We start from the raw sequence: 21,950 nt of genomic DNA on the forward strand, positions 1-21,950 counted from the left end.
CGTATACGTATACCATTAACTCTGTGTAATGTGTGCACAGAAAAAGTATTTAGCTTCTTGAGCCAAGACGAAGTTGAAAAGTTAAAACAGGAGGAGGAAAAGAAAATAGCGACGCTTACGAGGGACGAGCTCAAATCGTGGGCGCAAATCGACGAGAACGAAGGGTTGGAGGACGATGACCACGTTGAAGAACAAGACAGTAGGAGACCAAAGTACGTGGTAGATTTTTTTTTGGACGATTATTACAATTAAGTTCCAAAAGTACATTTTTGTCTTTTTCCACAATTCCATTGCAGTAGCCGATTGAGTTCACGAACGGCAATGCCGATCCTCCAAAACGTACCCAGCATAGTGAGAACCGCAAAAGCAGAGAGACGATTGAAAGAAAAAATGATCCAAGAGGTGCGCCCCTTTGTCCATTTTACTTTATTTGTTGTACTTTGTTGATACGATGGGAATCACAATTGTTTAATACAATTTTTAGGGCTTGCTACTTTCCGACGAGGACGATGAAAACAACTTGTCTCCGGCGGAACAGAGAGCCCTGAAAGCGGAAAAGAGAGCAGCATGGAGGCAAGCTCGTCTCAAATCTCTCGAACAAGTACGCGCGTAGTTACTTTTTTTATCAAAATCACAGTCGCGCGTCACGTTTAAAATAATTTCTGATCGTTTGCTTGCTTTTTATTTTTTTTTTTCAAAGGACGCTTTGCAAGCGCAGCTAGTTATTAAAAAAATGAGCGAAATGATGCCAGCGAAATTAGATATTACAAGGGATAGCGTGGACAATCAAGATCCACCCCCGCAAGCCCCGCCGAAAGTGGAGAAAGTTCCAGAGGTAAGTCAGTTTGATTATAGCAGTCATCGTTACAATCATATAACCGTATGAAAAATTAAAAAAAAAAATTTCTGCTCGGGTGATCGATTAACAATAGCGAGTGTGGAGTTTACAATTTAACACGTACTTCACAATATCAGTACTAACATCTTATTTTTATTGTGGTTTATCTAACTATTAAAAATGGGTGCACAAACCCCAAATGAAATGTCAAACGAACCAAAAATAACTATAAATAATGATAATAAAATAACAAAACTGTCTGTCGTGGTTGACTCTGGGCTACTAAGTTAATAACAAATGTTCGGTTTTTCTCATTATTATTTCTCATCTTGGTACAAACAATTGTGTCGAATCATCCACATACGCACAAATAAACAACAAGTACATTTCGACACCGCAGTTTTCGACGTTCAGGCCGACTAGCGCGGATTTACCCAAGCTAGCCGTTCGTAGCAAGCTGGGTCCCCCAAAAGCAGTGCGCGAGTCCGAGAAAATCGTCGACGAAAAGGTGACTAGGCGCACCGAGGAGTACATCGACGAGGTGACGGGTGAGCGCCGATTTAGAACCGTCGAATACGTCGAGAAGCTGATCGAACGCGAGGTACCTCTTGATCCTGGCCACGAAGCTGATGTTAATCATAAGTCTATATAATAAAACGATGCAAAGGAATCCGTTTGTTCACTCAAACGGGGACCCATGGATTATTATTTTCACAATTTCACCGTCTCTGTATGTGTGTGTGTTTTCACCATACTCCATCACCATGTACATTTACATGAATGTACTTTTGTGTCGTTTCCACATCCACACGTATTTTGTGCGCTGCAAGGCTTCGTTGATATTATTTCCATCACTTGAAGCACCCCTGTTTCGTTGCATTTTTCATTGCCTTTCAATCTAATTGCGACTGACGAACAAACAAGACTTGTATGCTCTGTCAGAAAATTTTTGATTGCTTCGTGTCCAGTTTTTTTTTTTTTTTTTTTTTTTTTTTTTTTTTTTTTTTTTTTTTTTACTAGATACTACTCAACATTTTAATCACTTTGACGAAAGTATGAAATAAAGATATTTTCTGTAAGAGCGTCGATCTGACATGAATATGTTGCTCGTAAGTTTTTACGCGTACATATTTATATATTCTCTCATCTCGCCATCACTGATAATTGATTATGAAATGCGCAAACTCTGCACACGCAACTCAAGTTACACAATGCAAATGGATAATATACACGTGACCACTTTACTGATAATAACAATAATCAAACAATCTTGCTGCATGAAACACTTTTATTTAAATCTATTTATAACACTTGGTGTCTGATACTCCTGTGGTGCTAATTTTCTGCCTTCTATGTTGGTTACAAGCTTACAAAATTTATGCCTGGAATGCAAGCCACTCTGCCTTGACCAAAGTATGTTGTTTTCAACAAACATTGACAACTTCCTCGATTTACAGCGGTACGACGATACATTTTTCATGACTTGAAATTTTTTTTTGTCACGCAATAGCTTATTGTAAATGTCTTGTGTATCACCATTTGCACCTTCACCACCAATAATTTATCTTATTCGTTAGATTAAGGTTGTTTAGTTATAAAATTGGCAAAAAGTATTTTTTATTTTTGTTGTTTCGATAAAATTCTTACGAAATAAAAATGAGTCGTAATGATTTTTTTTTTATTTTTCAAGTTGCGAAATTTTGCAAAATCATGAAATTATTATTTATTAGAAAATCCTCTTTTACGTATCTGATTCTCAAAGTCATGGTAAATAGTAAAATTACCGATGCATGCACTAAAACTGATAATAGCACGATAGAATTGGTAGTAGTTTGTCTTCCAATAAAGTAAGATACTAAAATAAAGATTTAATGATAATTATGTAAGTAAATAGAAAAAATATTGAGTTATTTTTTATAGAAATCACGATAGGATTAAAAATTAGAAATTAATCAAAAAATAATGCATCCTTGAAAAACGTCACATAGATCCCTACAAGCACTGTAGAGCCTCGGGCAATCCCCCGTACCCAAACTAATCTTTTGCCGCGTTTGCAAATAAATCCAGGTGGAGACTCTTCGCGAGAAGATCATATCTCTGGAACTGAGCAATCCCGAGAACGAGCAGCAGCAGCATTTTGAAGAGGTAACGGGTGCTACCGGCGAAGGCAGCGAATCCGAGAGCGAGGAACAAACGAGCTCGGCTGTCGAAACTCCCACGACTGAGAACATAGAGAACTCCTTCGAAGCAGCTATCAAAGAGACCACGGGGACGATCTATTCAATGACGAAGAATGGCGACGAGGAAGAGGAGGAAACGACTGGAGCGAACAACGATATGTCCACAGCTACGAGCAACGGTGGCAAGAAGAAGAAACGAAAGCGCTCGAAGAAGGGTCGACATTGATCCAAAGAGCTCACGAGTAACGATATAAGGAAAGCCACATCCGTCTCCTCGAAGAGTATTCTTTTTTTTTTTTTTTTTTTTTTTAATGTCACTCTGTCCACGTTATTAATCTTTAAGTAATAGCCTTTTGCGACAGAGCTTATAAATACATACGTCCGACAAAAAAATATATATAAATATGAAATTAAATTATGCGTATGGTAGAAGTGCGTAAGAGTGAGAATTAGAGCGACGTGTGTCTTAGCATAATTCAATAATGGGAAAGCATCCCTTTTTTTTTAACAAAATAATATGATGTAATTATTATATCCACTTTGCGCGAACTTGAAGGGCCGTGTGCATGCGTTTCTTTACGTCCCTCAACTGGTTTTTTTTTTTTTTTTTTTTTTTTTTTTTCAAATGCACATCATCTACTCTGCCATTTAAGTATTTGCAATCTTAGTGAGTGTATGTTAATCCTTGAAAAAGGGAAAAAAGCATGTGTAGTATCAATATTATCAGCCGTAAAATCACGAACGAAAGTATTTTCTACTCGAACTTTTAAATGCAACGTATCATCTTATACATGTGATAAGTGTGAATCGGATGTGAACATTCCTTTCTGCCCTCGCTATCGCGCCGCCCTCTCCCCACCTTTGCCCGTTAATGAAATATTTGTATAATGTATGTGTTCACGTGGGACTTGTATCTTATTTTATATATGTATGTGACACGTAAGAAAATGCACTCACACTTGTGCAAAAGAGTTCTTTTTTCATTATGAATATATATTATACAACAATCTCGTTCATTGACGACGATCGATGAAAACAATTAGATTATTACACTATAAATAGAAATCGAGATAGTAGACGTATTATGTAAAATGTAAAGTTATTTCGCTAATTATGGGCATGGGGGAATTTAATGTAAAAGAGTTAGCTTTTTTGTAAAGCTTTGCCTCTTCTGCCAGCTTATTTTACAAATGTTTATTTTATATTACCCGCGTTGCCTATAATGTCTGTATTTAAAAATATAAAAATAATGAAATTATGGCTAGAGTGCAAGATTTAATTTACATCTATTGACGTGAGGAAATTTGGTACTACTTATTTTTGAAGTCATTAGATAGGTAGATTGAAAAACCTACGACGTTACATTGTTTTTATTTTTTTTGAAAATCATCAGTAAATGTTTAGTACTGTTTCTTGTATTAAACAGCGACTTAACCATGTTTCTAATATTCTAATGGTTGGTGAAAACAAATTTTTTTTGTTTAATCTGCGTTTCTACAATGCGGGACCAATAATTCAAGGGTTCATTCCGACTTTTATCGATTACGACGAAATTTCTACTATTATGCTCTTTTTTTTCAAAAACAGAGTAAAAAGATAAATGCCTTTACATCAACTGACTTAATAAATATCAATGTACGGTCTGATCGCAGTGATATCTTTGTATTAATTTATACATAAGGAATAAAATTAAAATTGATTAAATTGATGGTTTTCTGAAAAATATTTGTTTTATCTAAATTAGGATAAATATTGAATTATGTTTAATTGTTTATCACGTAATCTGTCAACCGAATCTCAAAAAAGGATACCGACAGAGCTTATGTTAAATAAGATAAACTTTATTCGTGAATAATAATAATAATTAAACCATAATGTTAATGTAAAGCGCAGATTCTTTTATTCGCTGTGTTAAGATAATTGTCTTCTTTTAATACAAAAAATCATGTTTTAAGCTTTATATGAAAGAAAAAAAAAATAATTTATATTTTTTATTTACAATTAGATCAACACGACAGCCTTGATGTGCAAGCGGCGATGTAAGAATTTGTTGTTGAATTAGAAGTGTCTAAGTATTTAGATAAAAAAAATATATATATTTATTACAATCTGTATTCTTTACTAAGCAATATTTATACATTTTGTAATCCTACACATGTGTATTTATAAGAAAAACTTATGCAGATAAACATACATTTATTTTAAAAAAAAGAACGGCCTCTTTATTTCAAACACCAACTCAATTAAATTGAAACAGTGGATATTTTCTCCAATCTGACTTGCAATGGGTGCTTGTGTAAACATGTCTTGACTTGTAAAAAAAAAATATATATATATCAAAAGAGTAATAAACATACAAAAAGTACAACCCAGCTTGGCTATTTCTTTGGCGCGATGATTCCTTCAAGCTGGGTCTAAAAGAGAAAAAACAAAGAGTTACTAATATAAAAAAAAAAAAAAAAAAACCAATGACAGTAAATTTTAATCGAAAGCCACACATTACTTTCAACTGCTGATTCGTCTTTTTCAAAAATTGTATCTCCTCCGTGAATTTTTTCTCCTCGGCCTCTCGTAACTCTGTAGCCCTTCGCTCGGTCTGATCGAACCTCTGCCTAAGCTCGGCCACTGACTTTTCCAGTTCTGCTTTTTGCAACTTCAGCTCTTCGGCGGTGTTTATCAAGTCCTCCTTACCTTGCTCGGCCTTGAACAATTCGTTCGTTAGACATCGAGAAAAATACAATCGCCCGTCGATAAATACAACAAAGCACCTGCAAAGCCTTGCGCATCCCAAAAGCTATGCTGCTCTGATAAAGCGTTTGGTAAGCCGTCATGGTCATCTGAATTTCGTCCCTTACCCTTAGCAAAAGAGAGCCTCGCTCGGCACAGTTAATCGTCACTTGTCTTATGATCTCGTCTGTAAATTGCCAATAAATAATTATAAAGCTGATTCTCCTTGGGTGAAATGGGCCTTACCGAAACACTGCGTGTACAGTTCCCTTCGTACGGGACAGATACCGGTTTCCCGGGCCTGTCGAGCTTGCAGTTTCATGTCCAGTTGCTCCTGCAGATTTATCACGTCGATTCGCGTTGCCGGTGTACTCGAGACCTGCAAGAACACCGCAACAATCACGTGCCAACAAGTGCCCCATGTACACTTATTCACCTGTTGTTTCCAAATCTGCCCTTCGTCCTCCCACTCATTGGAGGGTAATATGGCATTAAGCACTTCCATGGTTTCCTTGCGCACGTCAGGAGAAACAGCCGTGCTTTGGAGCTTGCACGCCGAAGGACCGGCTTTGCTCGGGCCCTGTTCTTTTGCCTGTAGTGATTGATACACACTTGCGTTAAACGCGGATACTTTTTCGTGCAACAACATGTTAGGAAATTTTATTTACTTTTTCGGGTCGTGTGGTCACTGCTACGGGGTTGTCGTATTTCACCAAAGTGTCCATCGATGGGATCATTCTCTCCGACATCGCCGTGGCCATGGTGGCAATGGATATTGTCCGCTAATTGTAGAAGACAATTAAAACTTGGGTGGTTCGGTAGTTTTTTTTTAAACAACCTCAACGCTCCCGTGCTGGCTTTATACGGTGAGATTCATGAAAGCAGCTTCTGTTGCCAAGGAAATATTGATGTAACAAAATACCTACGTGGTTGTTTCGTTCAGATTGGGTTATTGGAATTTCGATTGAAAAAGCGGTTCAAGTGTGCTGTGTGAGCTGAGCTATTTATTATCACAAGACATTTGTTCGATTCAGTTACAAATTAGTGTACTTAAATATTTAATAAAAAAGTAGAAAACAACATATTCAAAAAGATTCCGTAAACAGTATGTTCTCTCTTGTAAATAGGCCTAACTTATCATTATTAAATATTTATAAAATATAAAAAATAAAATTCAATATGTGTATTGCACCATTAAATGTATCTTAAAGTTCGGTATGCTTTGACAGAATTTTATCTTGGATTTCGTTGTGAAGCTTTTCCACGCTCAATACATGCCTTTTGATATGTGTATCATTAGGTTGGTCTTTTCCTTGTCTTGCTGCTTCTAATGCTGCATCGGTATGCATTTGACGCAGTTTTATAAGTCTCGTTTCATAGTGTAAAAGCTCTTCCTGTAAGAATGTTAAAGTTTTTATGAGGAAAAAAAAAATAATAAAATAAATACAACTCTAAACACATTTCTTACCTTTAAAGACTCTAATTCTTGGTGAGAAAATTTAGCCTCTAGCGCCATTTTCCAAAGGAGTTGAACTTTAGGCTCTACAAATTCCTTGTACCCAGGTCCTTTAGAAGTTATTCCCTCCAAGTGATCATACTGGCTCCTAAGATCCAAGTGCATATTTCTGAAATAAAAAAAAAATTGATGAAAAACACTTGCGATGATTAAAAAATTAAACCAGTTTTTTTGACTTACTTTAACATATTGGCTTTAGACAAATAATCTTTTTTATTCCCTGGAATGTCGTTACTTTGTTCTTCTGCTGATTCGATTTCGTTCCAGCTATCAGGTTTATCATGAAGACTATCTGTTTCATTAAAACAAAATTCTCATTTATTATTGTAGTTGAAGGTTCTTAAACATTTTGTAGTAAATATAACTTACTTTCATGTTTATCAGGATCTCCAGCTTCGATTTCTGAAAGTAAACTCATGTATTCATCTACTTTATCTTGATGGTGGTCAAACTCTTCTTTTAAAGTTTCTAGTTCTTCGTCTGAAAAAATATTTCATGTATTAAACTTGTAAAAAAATTCAATATTAAAAAATGTATCGCAAACATCGACATACGAGTAAAACCTCCTCTTTCAGCTTTGGCCCATAATTGATTTAATCTCTTATCTCTAAATACATCTTTGGCAACGTAATTACTATTATCTTTGTGTAGTTTAGGTTTCTTTAGATACTCAGGTTCGGTAATCTCCTCGAAGTGTTCGAGCAAGCCATAAGTGTGCATTGTATCTGACAAAATAATTTTATCATTATACAAATATTTTCAAAAAAAAAAAAAAAAAATTTAATAAGGTTCCATTACTTTTGAGTTTTTTCCTCAATCTAGCTTCTTCCAATCCAGTCTCGTCCTTTCCATCACTTTTATAATGCTTGTAAGCAATCTCCTCCTTATCTTGAATCCTCAAATCGCTATAAAGTGATTGCAATTTGACATCTGTCAATCTCTGATGTAAACAAAAACACGAAATTATCGTCTGCTGCTGTCTTTTATAAAGATAAAAAAAAAAAAGATAAACAAATGCTTATATTGAACTAACGTGTTTAGCTTTGGTCCAAATCAAATTGATTTTGTGCATGCGAAAGGGCTTGTCTAGCTGCCTCAATTCTTTGATATGATCAGGAGGTGAAAATTCGGTCTTGGGCTTCTTCTTCGGTTTATTAGCTGCCTCCGAGTATTTGTTTCCTTCCACATGATTGATTAAAAGTATTGTTACGATAACGCCAATGACACTAGCCTTCAGTAATGAGCAAGCCATGATATGAGCAAGACCGCGGGCAGTAGATTTTATTGACGTGGCATCGTTTGCGTCGTTGAATGTTGGGTAAAATCCCGACCTGTATAAGTACTACACGAGTTTTTTTTTTCTTTACCTAATCCTAATCGTCCTAATCGTGAATCGTGACTGCGCTCCACGTCGTGTCCGTAAAAAAAAGACACAAAAGACTGCACTGACAGAACAACACAATCGATATGCGCGTAGATTATATAGGTAGATATAACACGCGTATAATACCGCGGTACGGTACAGCGGTAGAGTATGTAGTATACGTGAATTTATCGACAGAGGAGAGGGTCCGTTGGGCCCATATGTTCAAAGTAATTTTATCATGGTTGTACTTAATTTTGCCGAAAACTTGATTAGTCCACAGCAATATTTTATATCCCCCCCCCACAAGTAAAACATATATTGCGTAGATGTTAAAAAAATATAATTACTAATGATTATCAAATAACGACGACAATTTTGAACGATTGATGTTCAAAATACACAATTGTCCGCTTATCAAATCAGGACCTTTTTTTTTCGAGCAACGGGCTGCAAAAACGAAAATTTAGCGAATGATTGAGGAACGGGTCGGCTAGAAAAAGAAAAAAAAAATTGTTTGACCGAATGTGTATGAGTTAACGAACAACGCATTAAATACATCCGCGTTAATATAAAATAATACATTTGAATCAGTTGATTTTAAATGTTTTCAAGTTTCAACAAAAGTTTCTTTGACTTGTGTCATGGTTTATTCGGGCTTCTTGTCGCTGCAGTGAGGGCGCCTGTGGTAAAATTTTTACTCTCACGAACACACCTACAGTGTGTGAGTGATGGTGAGTTGTGTATAGAAATAGAAAACAAGGAGGAGCTATTCAGCTATAGAAATTGTGCTGGTCCACGATTCAACAGATTGTGTTTATTATTACTTATTGGAAAAGTGAAGTACAATCATCGAGTACCTAGTAGGTGCCCACCCACCACCACCTCTCCATCAGATTACTCATATAAGCGTGGCCCGTGGTTAAATGTGACGACAATAGTGATACATTTTTCTCTCGCTGGCTTTGTTCTTAACTACACGTACTTGAAAATCAAGCACTTGATTTTTCCTTTTTTCTCATTTAACAAAATGCCTTTAGCCACACTCACAGTACCTTGGAATCATCAGCAAGCTAATGAAAAGGTACATTTTTTTCATCTGACAACGTAAATTTGCTCTATTTATTACTCATTTAAGGAATTTTCTACTTGCAAATTTTAATCTTTTTTTTTTTTTTAATGAGACACATTTGTTAATATTCTGTCTAAAGTCATTAATTTCTTTAATGTATTTTTTCTTCTTGAAATATAATGTACATTTACAGTTGTATGTTATAAAAAGTGTTAATAATTTTTCTTGAATAGCAGAGCTCAGAAATATTGTCTGCAGAGAGCCAAGAAGAAAATATGCTCCCAAGAAACTCCATAGAAGCCCATTCAAATGGCTGTTCGGAGTCTCATGAAATTGAAGTTAAAGATGTCGTTAGAGAAGGTCACGAGAAAGCTGAACCCAGGCATTTTGAACTTTTGAAAGTCCTGGGTCAAGGCTCCTTTGGCAAGGTAATAAAATTTATTATGCTCATAACAAGTTCTGTTTCCTCGAATTACATATGATTATAACATGCCAACAATTAGGTATTTCTGGTGAGAAAAACAGTAGGAAAAGATAAGGGAACACTTTATGCAATGAAAGTATTAAAGAAAGCTACACTAAAAGGTATAAATCAATAAAATGTATTTTTAAACTTACAAAACATACATATCTGGCAATTTACTTTTTTTACAGTTCGTGATAGAATGAGGACAAAAATGGAAAGGAATATTTTAGTGGATGTAGAGCATCCTTTTATAGTTAGATTGCACTATGCATTCCAAACAGAAGGAAAATTGTACCTTATCCTAGATTTTTTAAGAGGTGGTGATTTGTTCTCTCGGTTGTTCAAGCAGGTATGCTGATACACACACACACATATGTATACAACTACATTGAATAACAATACCAATTTTAATGAATAACTTTGTTGCAGCTAATGTTTACAGAAGAGGATGTTAAATTTTACTTGGCAGAACTAGCACTTGCCTTGGACCATGTACATAGTCTGGGAATTATTTATAGAGATTTAAAACCAGAAAAGTGAGGAATTTCTTTAACTCTTACTAATTATTGCAGATATAAGAACTGATTCTTTGTTGTAGCATATTACTGGATACAGAAGGTCACATTGCGTTGACAGATTTTGGATTGAGTAAACAGCCTTTAGATGATACACAAACATATTCATTTTGCGGTACAGTAGAGTATATGGCTCCTGAAATTGTTAATAGAAAAGGACACTCGTTTTCTGCCGATTGGTGGAGTTTTGGTGTCTTAATGGTACTCGTAAAGTTTTTTTTTTTAATCCAAGCAATAATTTTATAAAAATAATTTAAAATCTATACATTTTCATAATTTTTTAGTTTGAGATGCTAACTGGGGCATTGCCATTCCAAGGAGCCAATCGTAAAGATACTATGACGCAAATCCTTAAAGCCAAACTAGGTATGCCACAAGAAATTTCGCCAGAAGCACAGGCACTTCTCCGTGTTTTATTTAAAAGAAATCCTACAAACAGATTAGGTTCAAGTAAGCTCATTTTTCATTAAGCATACTTTAGCTCACAAAATCGCGTAATTTTATAGCGTTAATTTTACTCAATTTTTATGTTTATTAGAAGGCATAGAGGAAATAAAAAATCACGTTTTCTTTCAAACTATCAATTGGGAAAAATTGTACAAAAAGGAAATTAAACCACCTTTTAAGCCAGCTGTCAGTCAAGAAGATGACGCATTTTATTTTGATAGCGAATTCACGTGCAAAACACCTAAAGGTTATTTGTTCGAGAGTATTTTTAAAAAACATTCCACTGATTAGAGAAACAAAAATAAGTTTTTTTTTTTAATTAAATTAGATTCTCCAGGAGTACCACCAAGTGCAACAGCTCACGAATTGTTCCGAGGTTTTAGTTACGTTGCGCCATGTCTCCTCGATAGTATGGAAACTTTTGCTGATAACAACCAAAACGACAGTGCAGCAACAAGCTTCCCAACGTATGTTAACACCAGTTGCATTACCGAAGAATATGATTTCAAACAAGAAATAGGAAAAGGAAGCTACAGCACTGTTTATTTAGCCGTTCATAAAGCTACGAAAACAGAATATGCTATTAAGGTGTGACACAATAGATGATTAAAATGAATGTATGAACTTACTTTTTACATGTTGTTTAAATTTAATTTACAGGTTATTGACAGGAAAAAGCGAGACCCCACGGAGGAAATAGAAATCTTATTGCGATACGGTAGTCATCCTCATATCGTTACGTTAAAAGCTTTGCACGAAGACGAGAGGCACGTCTATCTCGTATTGGAGTTACTGAGAGGCGGCGAACTTCTCGATCGAATGTTGCAACGTCGTAATTTTACGGAAGCGGAAGCCGCCGAAGTTACCTATGTAATAGCTAGTGTTGTGCAATATCTTCATGAAAACGGGGTAACGATTGAAAAACTACATATTTTATCTTGCATTGATTTTGAATCGATGTTGTAATTGAAAAAATTTGAAACATGTAGGTTGTTCATCGTGATATTAAGCCATCAAATATTTTATACGCCAAGCCGGGTTTCGATCCGGCCACATTATGTATTTGCGATCTCGGATTTGCTAAACAATTGAGAGCGGAAAATGGTCTCCTCATGACACCCTGTTACACAGCAAATTTTGTTGCTCCTGAAGTATTAAAGCGTCAAGGATATAACGCCGCTTGTGACATCTGGTCACTAGGAATTTTGTTGTACATCATGCTGTCGGGGTGAGTTTTCATAATATTGATTTTTCATGGTTACTTTAACTGATCGATTCTTCAACTTATAGTCGCATACCGTTCCCCAACACTCCCGGAGACACGGCGAACGATATTTTAGACCGTATCGGACGCGGTTATATAGACATAGAAAGTGGCGTATGGTGTCAAATTTCTCCCGAGGCCAAAGAATTAGTTAAACGTATGCTGCACGTTGATTCGACGCGAAGGCCAACTGCTGTGAATATATTAAAACATCCTTGGATAGTTAATAGGCATCGCCTTCCGCCAAACTTGTTGCCCGACATTACCAAAGATCCCGTTACCGTTAAGGTACGCATATGAAAAAATCAATGTTCCGCCAAACGTTGTTTACTGTATGTTTTTTTAACCATTCATATTTTAGAATGCCGTAGCTGCAACGTACCAAGCCATGTCAAATAGCCCGAGAATGCCCCACGTTGGTCCAGTTGTAATGTCTGAACTGGCTCGGCGCAGAACCCAAGCTAAAATATCGGCTAACATCCGCGTTTGAAACTGATTGTTGACTCTTGCCATTTAATACACAAACTTTTAATCAAACGGAATTTAAAAGCTTTGGCGATATGGCTGTCGTCATTTTGCACAATCACGTGCTTGTTGCCTTCATTAGTCCAGCGTAGTTACTCGCAGTAGGTTTATTTTATCTATTTTTTTACTCAAAGACTTGATAGAGTTTTATTTGATTTAAATTTAAATTTCAATAATATGTGATATTTAATTTTTACTTCTGCTTTCAACGTGTGTCTGAGAGAGAAATATGTCTTTATACATTTGTATGATCATAGAAAAATATCATAGTTTTTAAGTGTGGCACTTATGCCTTTTTTGTAATGAAAGTTATGTGTTTTTATATTTCATTGTTATCACAATTTCACAGTTAAATGCCAATATTACGACGCATTAAATAAACAGTTCAATTTTTTTTGTTAGACTAGTGATGTGCACTAATTTTAACAACAACAAAAGAAAATTAATCTTACTATTGTTGCATTGCTAATTTAATAGTTTACTGCCCTATCCTCAAAATTGAAACATATTCATGTTGTAAAAATTTGTAACTGTCTTGCCTTCAAGCTTTACTATTATCTTAAGCATATTTATAAAAAAAATGTCAACTTAACTTGAAATCAATTATTATATTTAATAAAAAATATTTATAACTATTACTATTTAAAATGTAATGGATTTAAAACAAAGTTTAAGATTGTCAAAGATAGTCAAAACTGTAGATAGACAAATTTTCAAACACGTAAAAAGCCATAAAAAAAATTTCTTATGAATCATATAGTTTATACACACGTATATTTTTATACAGGAATCACGTGCAAAAGATGTTGAATAAAAAAAAAAAACAAATTGCTAAGCTATAGTTAGATTAAAGTACATGTATATCAATGTTGAATGAACAATATACTTGTGGATAACTATCAAAAATTATAATTATAGTCAAAATAACGAGTCAAAATTACTAAGTCTTCTGTGTTGTTATGATAAATAATTGTGTATGTACCTACTTTCGGTATACTCACGCTCTGATCAAAGTAATATTATATGAAAATGAAAAAAAAAAAATGAGATGTAAAACTATTTATAGAATGTTTTAGGTATTATATAATAAATATATGTTGCAAAGTGATGATAATATTAAGCGCGTACTTTGTCGCTCTTTGAGCCCTTCCTTAAAAAAAAAAAAAAAAAAAAAAAATTATTTATGCAGCACTACAATGATTTAAGCATTCAAAATGTAAAATAAGAACGCGTAAATTCTTTATTATCCATTGACTATGAACTGGAGTTAATTGAATTAAAAAATAAGGACCGTGACAAGAGTGTGACCAGCGCAAGTGCTTGAAGGTTTGCTCATATGTGCTTGTTTCTTCTATTTAAAGGTTATTAGTGCTAGTACTTTGTAGTAAAAAAAAAGAATAGATACATTACTTCTTGACTCATGTAATAAAGAAAACATTGATCACTACTACTGGCATACTTTTCAATCTCAATCACGAAAATCGATTGTGCGCCGCGCCGCCATCAGCCCGCCAATACGCCACGTACACCGATATACACCCTGTGTTTCGCGCCTACGTTTGTGTTTGTGCAATTGCGCAATGCGCGCGTCACACACGGACACACACTATACACAAAATGTATATCCATTCAGCGCAGCTGATGATCAGTCAACCTAAGCGTGTTCGGAGTTTGGAGACTTTGGAGTTTGGAGCAGCTTATGGTCAGCAACTCTCCGGCTGCAAATAAAAAAAAAAACCTCAACTTATCAGATAAAGAAAAAACGTAAGCAGAGGGGCATACATTTCTTCCGCTCAGCTGCGTGTACGCGTCTCAGAGAGCCGCCTTCGCTTGCCAAGGTAAGAGAGTTACATTACGTACATGTATATTCGCATGGCTTGCAAACGAGAGAAACCAGCTTCCCGGGCTTTTCCGCTATTAATATTCGTATATACGCGTATACTTGCATTAACTTACATGCATTGAAAACAAACTGCATGAATTGCTCGCGAGAAGAGTTCGAGGGAAAGCCGGCATTGTGTTTTTTTTTGTGATACGATGCGCTTTTTCTTTTCCTACCTTTATACCTATACAACTTGACAAGTACGACGTCAACGCATGCCATCACAATTGTTCCATCCGTCCCGCACTCTATTTTTTGTTTACGTATTTATCTCTCACTGAAACCGAGCTACCGTATACTCGACAATCACCGCTTCATGTTGCTTCTCAAGTTCTGTTTGTTGAAAAATTTTATTCTGGAATGACACATGTTAGGTATTAATTTTTTTTTTTTTTTTTTTTTTTTTTAATCAAAGTGTTATCTGTTGTTTATTATTTTCTCAAGAACATATGTAAGTATATACTTAACTTACTTGTGTAGTAAATATTATGTGGTGTAACGCATGTTTTGTGCATTTTAAGGGAGGAGTCCAATCAATCTCATTTAACCATCATCTCACTTGTATCCATTATGTGTGTACGATATGTCAATAAAACACTTTATATTTTTTCTCATCCCGCGTGCATTCGTTAAGGGAAGCCTTAATTTTATGGCTCAGTATTAGCACGTTTATATTATTATTATACATATACCCGTGTATGCGCTTAACAACGTGGGGATTTCAATTTTGCTATGTACTGATTATATATATAAAAAAATCGATTTTATCATGATTATTTTTTTTCGTGATAGACAATTGTTATTGAAAACAGCAGATGATCACCAGCTGAGTACCTTCATTATGATTTTTTATCAGGTTTTAAGGATATTGTCACGTGGGAAGAGTGTTATTCTTAATATATTACAAAATTACTTTCATAAGAGCAATAAATACAAGACTACTAAAATGCAACTCCTAATGTGTGCGCAAATACCGTTGTGCTCTAAAGCACTCAGAATAGGTACCACTGGTTTTTTATTTATTTTTCATGTTTCATATGTTTTTAATTGCACTTATTTTCTGTTTTTTATTGTTATTTTTTTTATTTTTTTATTTTTCATTTACTTTTTTTCCACTTTCTTTTTTCACTCATCACATTCCTATTTGTATGTTTGTGTACAATAACAAGTATTTACGAAAAAGACAGTTGGCTCATCCATTGTTTATTTTAGGATTTTCCACAATGCTTCAAAAAGGTCCTAGACCTATAATACTGTGTGGACCATCTGGTAGTGGAAAAAGTACACTAATAAAATTGCTGTTTAACGAGTATCCAGATAAATTTGGTTTCTCCGTGTCTCATACGACTAGACAGCCAAGACCTGGCGAAGAACATGGAAAGCATTATTATTTTACAACCAAAGAGGTGATGCAGGAACAAATTGATAGAGGAGAATTCCTCGAGACCGCGGTTTTCAGCAACAACATGTATGGAACAAGGTACATATGGAACAAAAGTATATGAATTCTCATTGCTTTTATTTTTTTCCCACTCACTGAACTAATGATAAATTCAGTAAAAAAGCTGTCGAAGATGTTCAAAAATCTGGAAAAATTTGCATATTAGACATAGAAACTGAAGGAGTGAAGCAAATCAAAAAAAGCTCTCTCAATCCTTTGTTTATCTTTATAAAACCACCATCAATTCAAGAATTGGAAAAGCGTTTAGTTGGTAGAAAAACTGAAACTAATGATTCCATGCAGAGACGGTTATCTTCTGCAAAGGCAGAAATTGAATTTGGTTAGTGTAGCTAGTATCTTGGAATATTTATACAACCAATAGGTCATTTACCTCAAACTTTGGTGTTACAGGTGAAACTCCAGGTAATTTCGATTTGGTAGTTATAAATGACAACATTGATAAAGCATACGAAAAGCTCAGAGATTTTATAATGAAAGAATCTAGCCAACAAATTCAGTAGGAACGTAGGTATTTTTCAAACTTTTTTAATTAATGTTTCTTATAATCAATATTTAAAAAAAAAATTTTTATTATTTTAGGGTACACATATACCTTGATTAAAATTATTGTAAGTGCCAACTTAGATTGAAATTATTCACAAGCTAAAAGCTTGTAACTATAAGAGAGACAGCGCGCGGTAAAAACACAAATGAAAGGTTTAAGTATTAAGACAACATATAGCATGAAATGTATGCAAAAGCACCTCGTAGTCGCTTACAAATCAACTTGCATTTACAGCTTGAAATTATGATTTTTATATTTTCTGAATTTGTTTGATCCTCAAGTTGTGATAATTTGCATTGCAATCGCTAGGTGGAATCAACTCTGACATCAATCTATGTAAGATATTTAAGTTTTATGGTATCGAGTATTCTTAAATGTGTAGATCTAACTAGTATAGAATAACTAACAAATGTTAAATACGTAATTTTAATCTACTGAATGATAAAATTTACAAATCATGATCAGTTTGACTAGTTCTAGTAATAATGATAACGAAGCAATAAGTAACTGAGATGCCCAACATAAAAAAAATCTGTTTGATTAAATTAATAAGTATTAAAACTTTGTTTTTGTATCTTGATATTTTATTTTTCAAAGAACTTCTCAAGTATAGTCTGCGAGAAATTTCGCAATAGAATGAAACGCGTACTACATTAAAAAATACGGTAAATGAACCATTAACTGGAAAAAATATTTTATTTTTAAAGAGTAAAGAGTTACTTAATTTCTTTTAGTTTAACAATCTTGAGTTCGTAACCTTTTGCAGTTATCGTGCTTCCGCAATTAAAACGCTTCTGTTCACGCTTCAAAGTAATATGTAAACGATAATTTATCTAAAACAACCGACTTGATTACTTATCAACTATTGCATTATATGAAAAACCACGCATTTTTAAACACGTAGAAACATGTAAACCGACAAAGAGAATGTAAAGAAAAACAAATGTTTGAAAATATTGTAAATATGGTATGTTCTTTTTTTTTCTTTTTTTTGTTTTTGCTACAATTTTTTTATTGTTTTGAGTACATATATAATTATACATAGTTATTTTTTTATCACACTTCTAATATTAATTTTAATCAATTTACTTCATGCCTTTAAAAAAGTATTACAATATTTATATTTGTTTTATAACGCTTCTGTATAATTTCAAATCTCTGTATATTTCGAAACGACATAAATTTTGTGTCTCTAATAAAATATTGGTGATGGAATGTACAAAAAAGATATTTTTCATTTTTATATTGATTTTAATGCATGTGTAGATGAAACGTAGTTGAGTTATTATCGCGAGTTTTCTAATGTTTAACGCGCGCCCCGACAGCACACTGGTGAATTTTTCAAAGTTACCGATAAAACCGACAGAGAGGCTGACGAGTCGGCAGACGATAAATTAATTTTTTTATTTTTCCTTCTTCTTTAGAGATAAGAGAAACGTAGAGCGTCCTACACCACATTTTCAAAACGTGAACGACCAAAGTACACTTTGATGAATGAAATAAAAAAAAAAAAAAAAAAACCATCTCGAGCGTTACATGTGTGCCGCTAATAAGCAGAAAAAAGTGCAGATAACCCGAGAAAAAATTAAGTAAAAAAAAAAAAAAAAAAAAAACTACGCGTCTTGTATACCAGAGCCCATAAACAATGATGTTTGTACAACACGTGGGTGGTTAACAAAATTTCAGTAAGCATTAGGCGAGCGCGCGAGCCGTCTGAGCAGCCAATTGGCCTGTCCGTGGTGGTGACGAGTTTTGTGCTGGGGCCCAACGTCGCTGATGGTGAGCGACGCAACCTGCACTTTATCGTCGACCCGAGGGGCCAGCACCGGCCCAACCGGGGCTTCCACCGGGAAACGGGCCGGAGCGTTTTCGGGGAAAACGTAGCCAGCGGCCAGCTGGTCCTCCACGCGCAGCAATTGACTGGTCAATTCGCGCAAACGCTCGATCTCTTGGAAATTCGTCCGCGGATTCTGGAAAATCGGTCGATTTATGTTGCTGTTTATCTCTCATGACTTTTGTTTCGCGGCCGCTCCGGCTGACCTGATTTTATTGTTGATGAAATTATATTTTGTTACAACTCACCCATTGCCGTGGCTCCGGGTAATAAGCCTCGTACAATACTGGTATTCTTTGTCTGTCGTTGTACAACAAAAATTTATCATTGGATTTTCATGGTAAGGCATGTTGAAAGAAAAAAAAAAAAAAAAAACCTTTATTTTGAAAATGCGGTACGACTTTCCTTTTTACAATCATACGTGGTAACGTGAGCGACGTTCTTTCGGTCTAGGTATTAAATTAATTAATACCAATCATCGTTTTTTTTTTTTTTTTTTTTTTTTCAATCGAATCGTGCAAAAAGCATTGAATTGTATCTTTTCAAGATTTACAACTTTTCTCCCGACCTCGCGTGGACCTTGATTGATTTCTGCTGTTGACGTTACTATAGAAAATATTTGTATTGCACTCATTTTTTTTTTTTTTTTTTTTTTTTTTTTTTGAGATCCGCAGCTTTTGCATCTAAAACATGTTGGCAATGTTCGTTCTTTATCTCTCATAGATGTGAAAGTCACAGCTTAAAAATTGATATTTCAAATGTTTCCAAGCCATCCTTCAATTTGTAAGGCGTTAAAAAAAAATTGAATCACGTAAATCTCAACAAAACAATTCTTTTCTCAACTAGAAATACTCAAAATATCAGCTTGAAAAAAAAAAAAAAAAAAAAAAGGTGTAAAAAATTAATTATTTTTTTGTCTTCTATCAATGAAATATGGATGACCAACTAAATACGCTTTGAAACGATTGTTCGCGCAAGTAATAACTGCAAGGCACTATCACTAATCGGTCGCACTCGTATGGAGAAGCACAATGAAAAAACTCAAACGAAATGACTCACCCGATCGGTCCGTTCTGGGGTAAAGCGGTTGCGAAGGCTGAAATGAGAAAAAAAAAAAACAACGAATAAAACTTCTGATCGGCGTGTTTTACCCACAATTGGCACGATTAAACAACGCCTTGGTGCTTATATATATATACTACGCACCGTACGTGGACAAACAAAGTGCGAGGAGTCCGAGGCAAAGTCGAGGTAAAAAGTTGAGCGCCATTACTCGAATTTGGAGCTTCGCGAGAGAGTCTGGATACGTATAGGAGCGAGCCGAGGTGACGCGCTATGGGCGGACGAGGGAGAGTCTCTGGTACAGTAATCTCTCGCTGGCGTGAAAACCTATTTTCGTACGGCTACTGTAATGCTGCTTCCCTACTGTACTTAAAATAAATCCAGTTACTCTTTGGCGAAAGCTCGGGAGTTGCTGCAACGCGCTTACCTCTGAAAGCTCATCCTCCCGTTGATCAAGTACTCTATACTGTTACTAATGGGATCACCTATGGGTTTTTTTCTTTTTTTTTCACTTTTACCTCTTAGTACATATAAAAAGCTTCGCCTCGATTTTTTTTTCATGTCTTGTCGCACGTGCGTATAATAAAGTAGACTTCGTTTCGTTACTTTTCCCAAACTTGCGTGACGTTGTCTTCGCTTTCAATTCAAAAGAGGTTCAATTAACTTGCCCACTTACGTCACTTGTGTAAATATACTTGGCGATGAGTCTCGTGGCGAATAATACTTCATTTCCTGTATCGTTCGTATAACTAATTATTCTGTGTGAGAGAGGAAAAAGCTCGAGGGATACGGAGAAGCATTAAAAGTTTTCAATGTGTGTTCCGTGTGTAGTTTGGTGGAAAACTTTCGCTTCAAAGTTTCAAACGATATAACGATACAAACGTATAGTTTCTCGTAATCGTTCCAAAGCCAAACGATACAAACTAAATCTACGAGTAGGGACGAAATGAGTTGATACAGGAACTTTTTTTTTTTTTTTTTAAGTTGATAAGTTCTTTGACAAATCAAGATTACAGATTGTTCCTAGCCAAGGGAATTTATCAATACTTGCTGCGAGAAAATTGAAACCGTTATATTTACCCCCTCGTTCCACTGAGTACTACTGTCTTTCAAGTTAAAGAAAATTTAGTCAATCTGCCGAAAAATTATTTCATATATTCAAGTATATATATGGAAAATTAGCAATAAAAAAAAAAAAAAAAAAAAATCATTTAATCACATGAAACACTTCCTCCAATCCAGATCCAGGCAATTGGGTCATCACGAACTGATGTCTGATTTTCGATGTTTATACACAAATAGGTGACTCGTGCGATTTCAATTAAATTTACGAAAAAGTTGAGCGAATGAAAAAAGATTTTTTTATTTCAGTGTTTGGCACATCGATGAAATACACAGTCGTCAAGATAATGACACATGTATGTACATTTCGCACCACTGGCACAAAGTACACAATTTACATTATCCCCGGAAGGGCAATTGTTGTACGATTGCGCGCGAGTTGCGAATATTGTTTCTCTTCCGTGGCCCAAAGTGATAATGGTATAATATAAAAGTGCGCATGGGGTAAGATGATGACATGTTTTCAAATAGTATGAAATTTACGTTGTTTGAAGGGAAAAAAGTGCAGCCCAGTTGGCGGTACAATAGTCAAGAAAAACTTGGACGATTTGATTGGTCGCAAAAATCAAGGCTTGGTCAGGTAACAGCTGCATTTGCCGTCAACGCAGTACTTTCCGCCCTTACCGCCGGGAATGTTGCCAACGTGGCTGCAAGCCTTCTGACATTCTTTTTCGTTACAAGTCACTACAACAGGGGAAAAGAAGAAAAAACATTGCAAGAGAATTTCTTTTTTTTTTGTTTTCATGAAACAACGAAAAAATACACGATACACTTACAGCCAGCTGCCTGTACACCAGCAACGACAAGCACAACGGCCAACAGGACGAGGCAGAGAGTACGTAGGATCTTCATGTTGTCGCGGAACACCAATTACTATCTAACGACTGTCCGTTCGTCGCGCTCTTATATATGCGACCTCCGTACGGCTAATCTGCGCGATTTTCTAAACTTAACCGACTGACCCCTTGAACCCGTCGATTTAGATTTCTTTTGCGGCTCGTTTGCTGGGAAAATATTAATGTCCGTTTGAATTTCTTTTCCGTTCCGTTCCCAAAGTGCATGGTACAGCGA

The 21,950-nt window shown here is 35.2% G+C and overlaps 6 protein-coding genes and 1 long non-coding RNA gene across 11 annotated transcripts in view; 3 read left to right on the forward strand and 4 right to left on the reverse strand.

Annotated features, from left to right (window-relative positions):
* The window catches only part of scrib (scribble planar cell polarity protein), a 62,404-nt gene extending 59,077 nt beyond the window's left edge, over positions 1-3,327 (forward strand). The window contains exons 25-30 of the mRNA XM_089591054.1: positions 41-212; positions 297-402; positions 485-601; positions 701-835; positions 1,239-1,439; positions 2,906-3,327. Of these exons, the coding sequence (XP_089447180.1) occupies positions 41-212; positions 297-402; positions 485-601; positions 701-835; positions 1,239-1,439; positions 2,906-3,244 (1,070 nt within the window). The 3' untranslated portion in view covers positions 3,245-3,327. The remainder of the gene's footprint in view (positions 1-40; positions 213-296; positions 403-484; positions 602-700; positions 836-1,238; positions 1,440-2,905) is intronic.
* A 2,069-nt stretch (positions 3,328-5,396) lies between these two features.
* On the reverse strand, positions 5,397-6,555 carry Dnali1 (Putative inner dynein arm light chain, axonemal Dnali1). Its single transcript, XM_014350398.2, has 6 exons — positions 6,414-6,555; positions 6,182-6,337; positions 5,992-6,124; positions 5,787-5,932; positions 5,522-5,719; positions 5,397-5,432 (listed from the first exon to the last, which is right to left on the reverse strand). Exons 1-6 carry the CDS (start codon positions 6,504-6,506, stop codon positions 5,397-5,399), a joined length of 762 nt encoding a protein of 253 aa, XP_014205884.2. The 5' UTR covers positions 6,507-6,555.
* Positions 6,556-6,735: 180 nt separating this feature from the next.
* On the reverse strand, positions 6,736-8,722 carry LOC106637607 (alpha-2-macroglobulin receptor-associated protein). The gene is made up of 7 exons (XM_014350456.2): positions 8,295-8,722; positions 8,060-8,201; positions 7,816-7,986; positions 7,631-7,741; positions 7,442-7,553; positions 7,214-7,370; positions 6,736-7,139 (listed from the first exon to the last, which is right to left on the reverse strand). Exons 1-7 carry the CDS (start codon positions 8,511-8,513, stop codon positions 6,951-6,953), a joined length of 1,101 nt encoding a protein of 366 aa, XP_014205942.2. The 5' UTR covers positions 8,514-8,722; the 3' UTR covers positions 6,736-6,950.
* Positions 8,723-9,381: 659 nt separating this feature from the next.
* LOC106637606 (Ribosomal protein S6 kinase II) lies at positions 9,382-14,124 on the forward strand. Its single transcript, XM_014350455.2, has 13 exons — positions 9,382-9,708; positions 9,930-10,124; positions 10,200-10,281; positions 10,351-10,511; positions 10,592-10,698; positions 10,761-10,938; positions 11,022-11,187; positions 11,276-11,431; positions 11,513-11,772; positions 11,845-12,093; positions 12,174-12,412; positions 12,475-12,736; positions 12,810-14,124. The coding sequence occupies exons 1-13, from the start codon at positions 9,655-9,657 to the stop codon at positions 12,936-12,938; spliced, it is 2,238 nt and encodes a 745-aa protein (XP_014205941.1). The 5' UTR covers positions 9,382-9,654; the 3' UTR covers positions 12,939-14,124.
* Positions 14,125-14,391: 267 nt separating this feature from the next.
* Positions 14,392-18,052, forward strand: LOC106637608 (guanylate kinase). Of its 5 annotated transcripts, none has more exons than XM_089591041.1 (6): positions 14,392-14,811; positions 15,648-15,856; positions 16,068-16,335; positions 16,413-16,636; positions 16,708-16,825; positions 16,897-18,052. In XM_089591041.1, exons 2-5 carry the CDS (start codon positions 15,697-15,699, stop codon positions 16,815-16,817), a joined length of 762 nt encoding a protein of 253 aa, XP_089447167.1. In that variant the 5' UTR covers positions 14,392-14,811; positions 15,648-15,696; the 3' UTR covers positions 16,818-16,825; positions 16,897-18,052. The 5 variants fall into 5 exon arrangements, with proteins under 5 accessions (XP_089447167.1, XP_014205943.1, XP_089447168.1 ...); XM_014350457.2 differs by having other exon boundaries at positions 16,708-16,821; XM_089591042.1 differs by having other exon boundaries at positions 15,712-15,856; positions 16,708-16,821.
* A 448-nt stretch (positions 18,053-18,500) lies between these two features.
* LOC149375026 (uncharacterized) lies at positions 18,501-20,258 on the reverse strand. The gene is made up of 4 exons (XM_089591592.1): positions 19,902-20,258; positions 19,755-19,791; positions 18,944-18,995; positions 18,501-18,831 (listed from the first exon to the last, which is right to left on the reverse strand). Exons 1-4 carry the CDS (start codon positions 19,963-19,965, stop codon positions 18,544-18,546), a joined length of 441 nt encoding a protein of 146 aa, XP_089447718.1. The 5' UTR covers positions 19,966-20,258; the 3' UTR covers positions 18,501-18,543.
* Positions 20,259-21,095: 837 nt separating this feature from the next.
* On the reverse strand, positions 21,096-21,743 carry LOC149375027 (uncharacterized). The gene is made up of 2 exons (XR_016292968.1): positions 21,656-21,743; positions 21,096-21,563 (listed from the first exon to the last, which is right to left on the reverse strand). It is a non-coding gene; the product is annotated as an uncharacterized LOC149375027 (long non-coding RNA).
* Between the last annotated feature and the right edge of the window lie 207 nt (positions 21,744-21,950).

Source organism: Copidosoma floridanum, unplaced genomic scaffold, assembly GCF_036245765.1.
Source record: "Copidosoma floridanum isolate Cflo_tuat_1 unplaced genomic scaffold, Cflo_Japanese_pri ptg000013l, whole genome shotgun sequence".
NCBI classification, from domain to species: Eukaryota; Metazoa; Arthropoda; class Insecta; order Hymenoptera; family Encyrtidae; genus Copidosoma; species Copidosoma floridanum.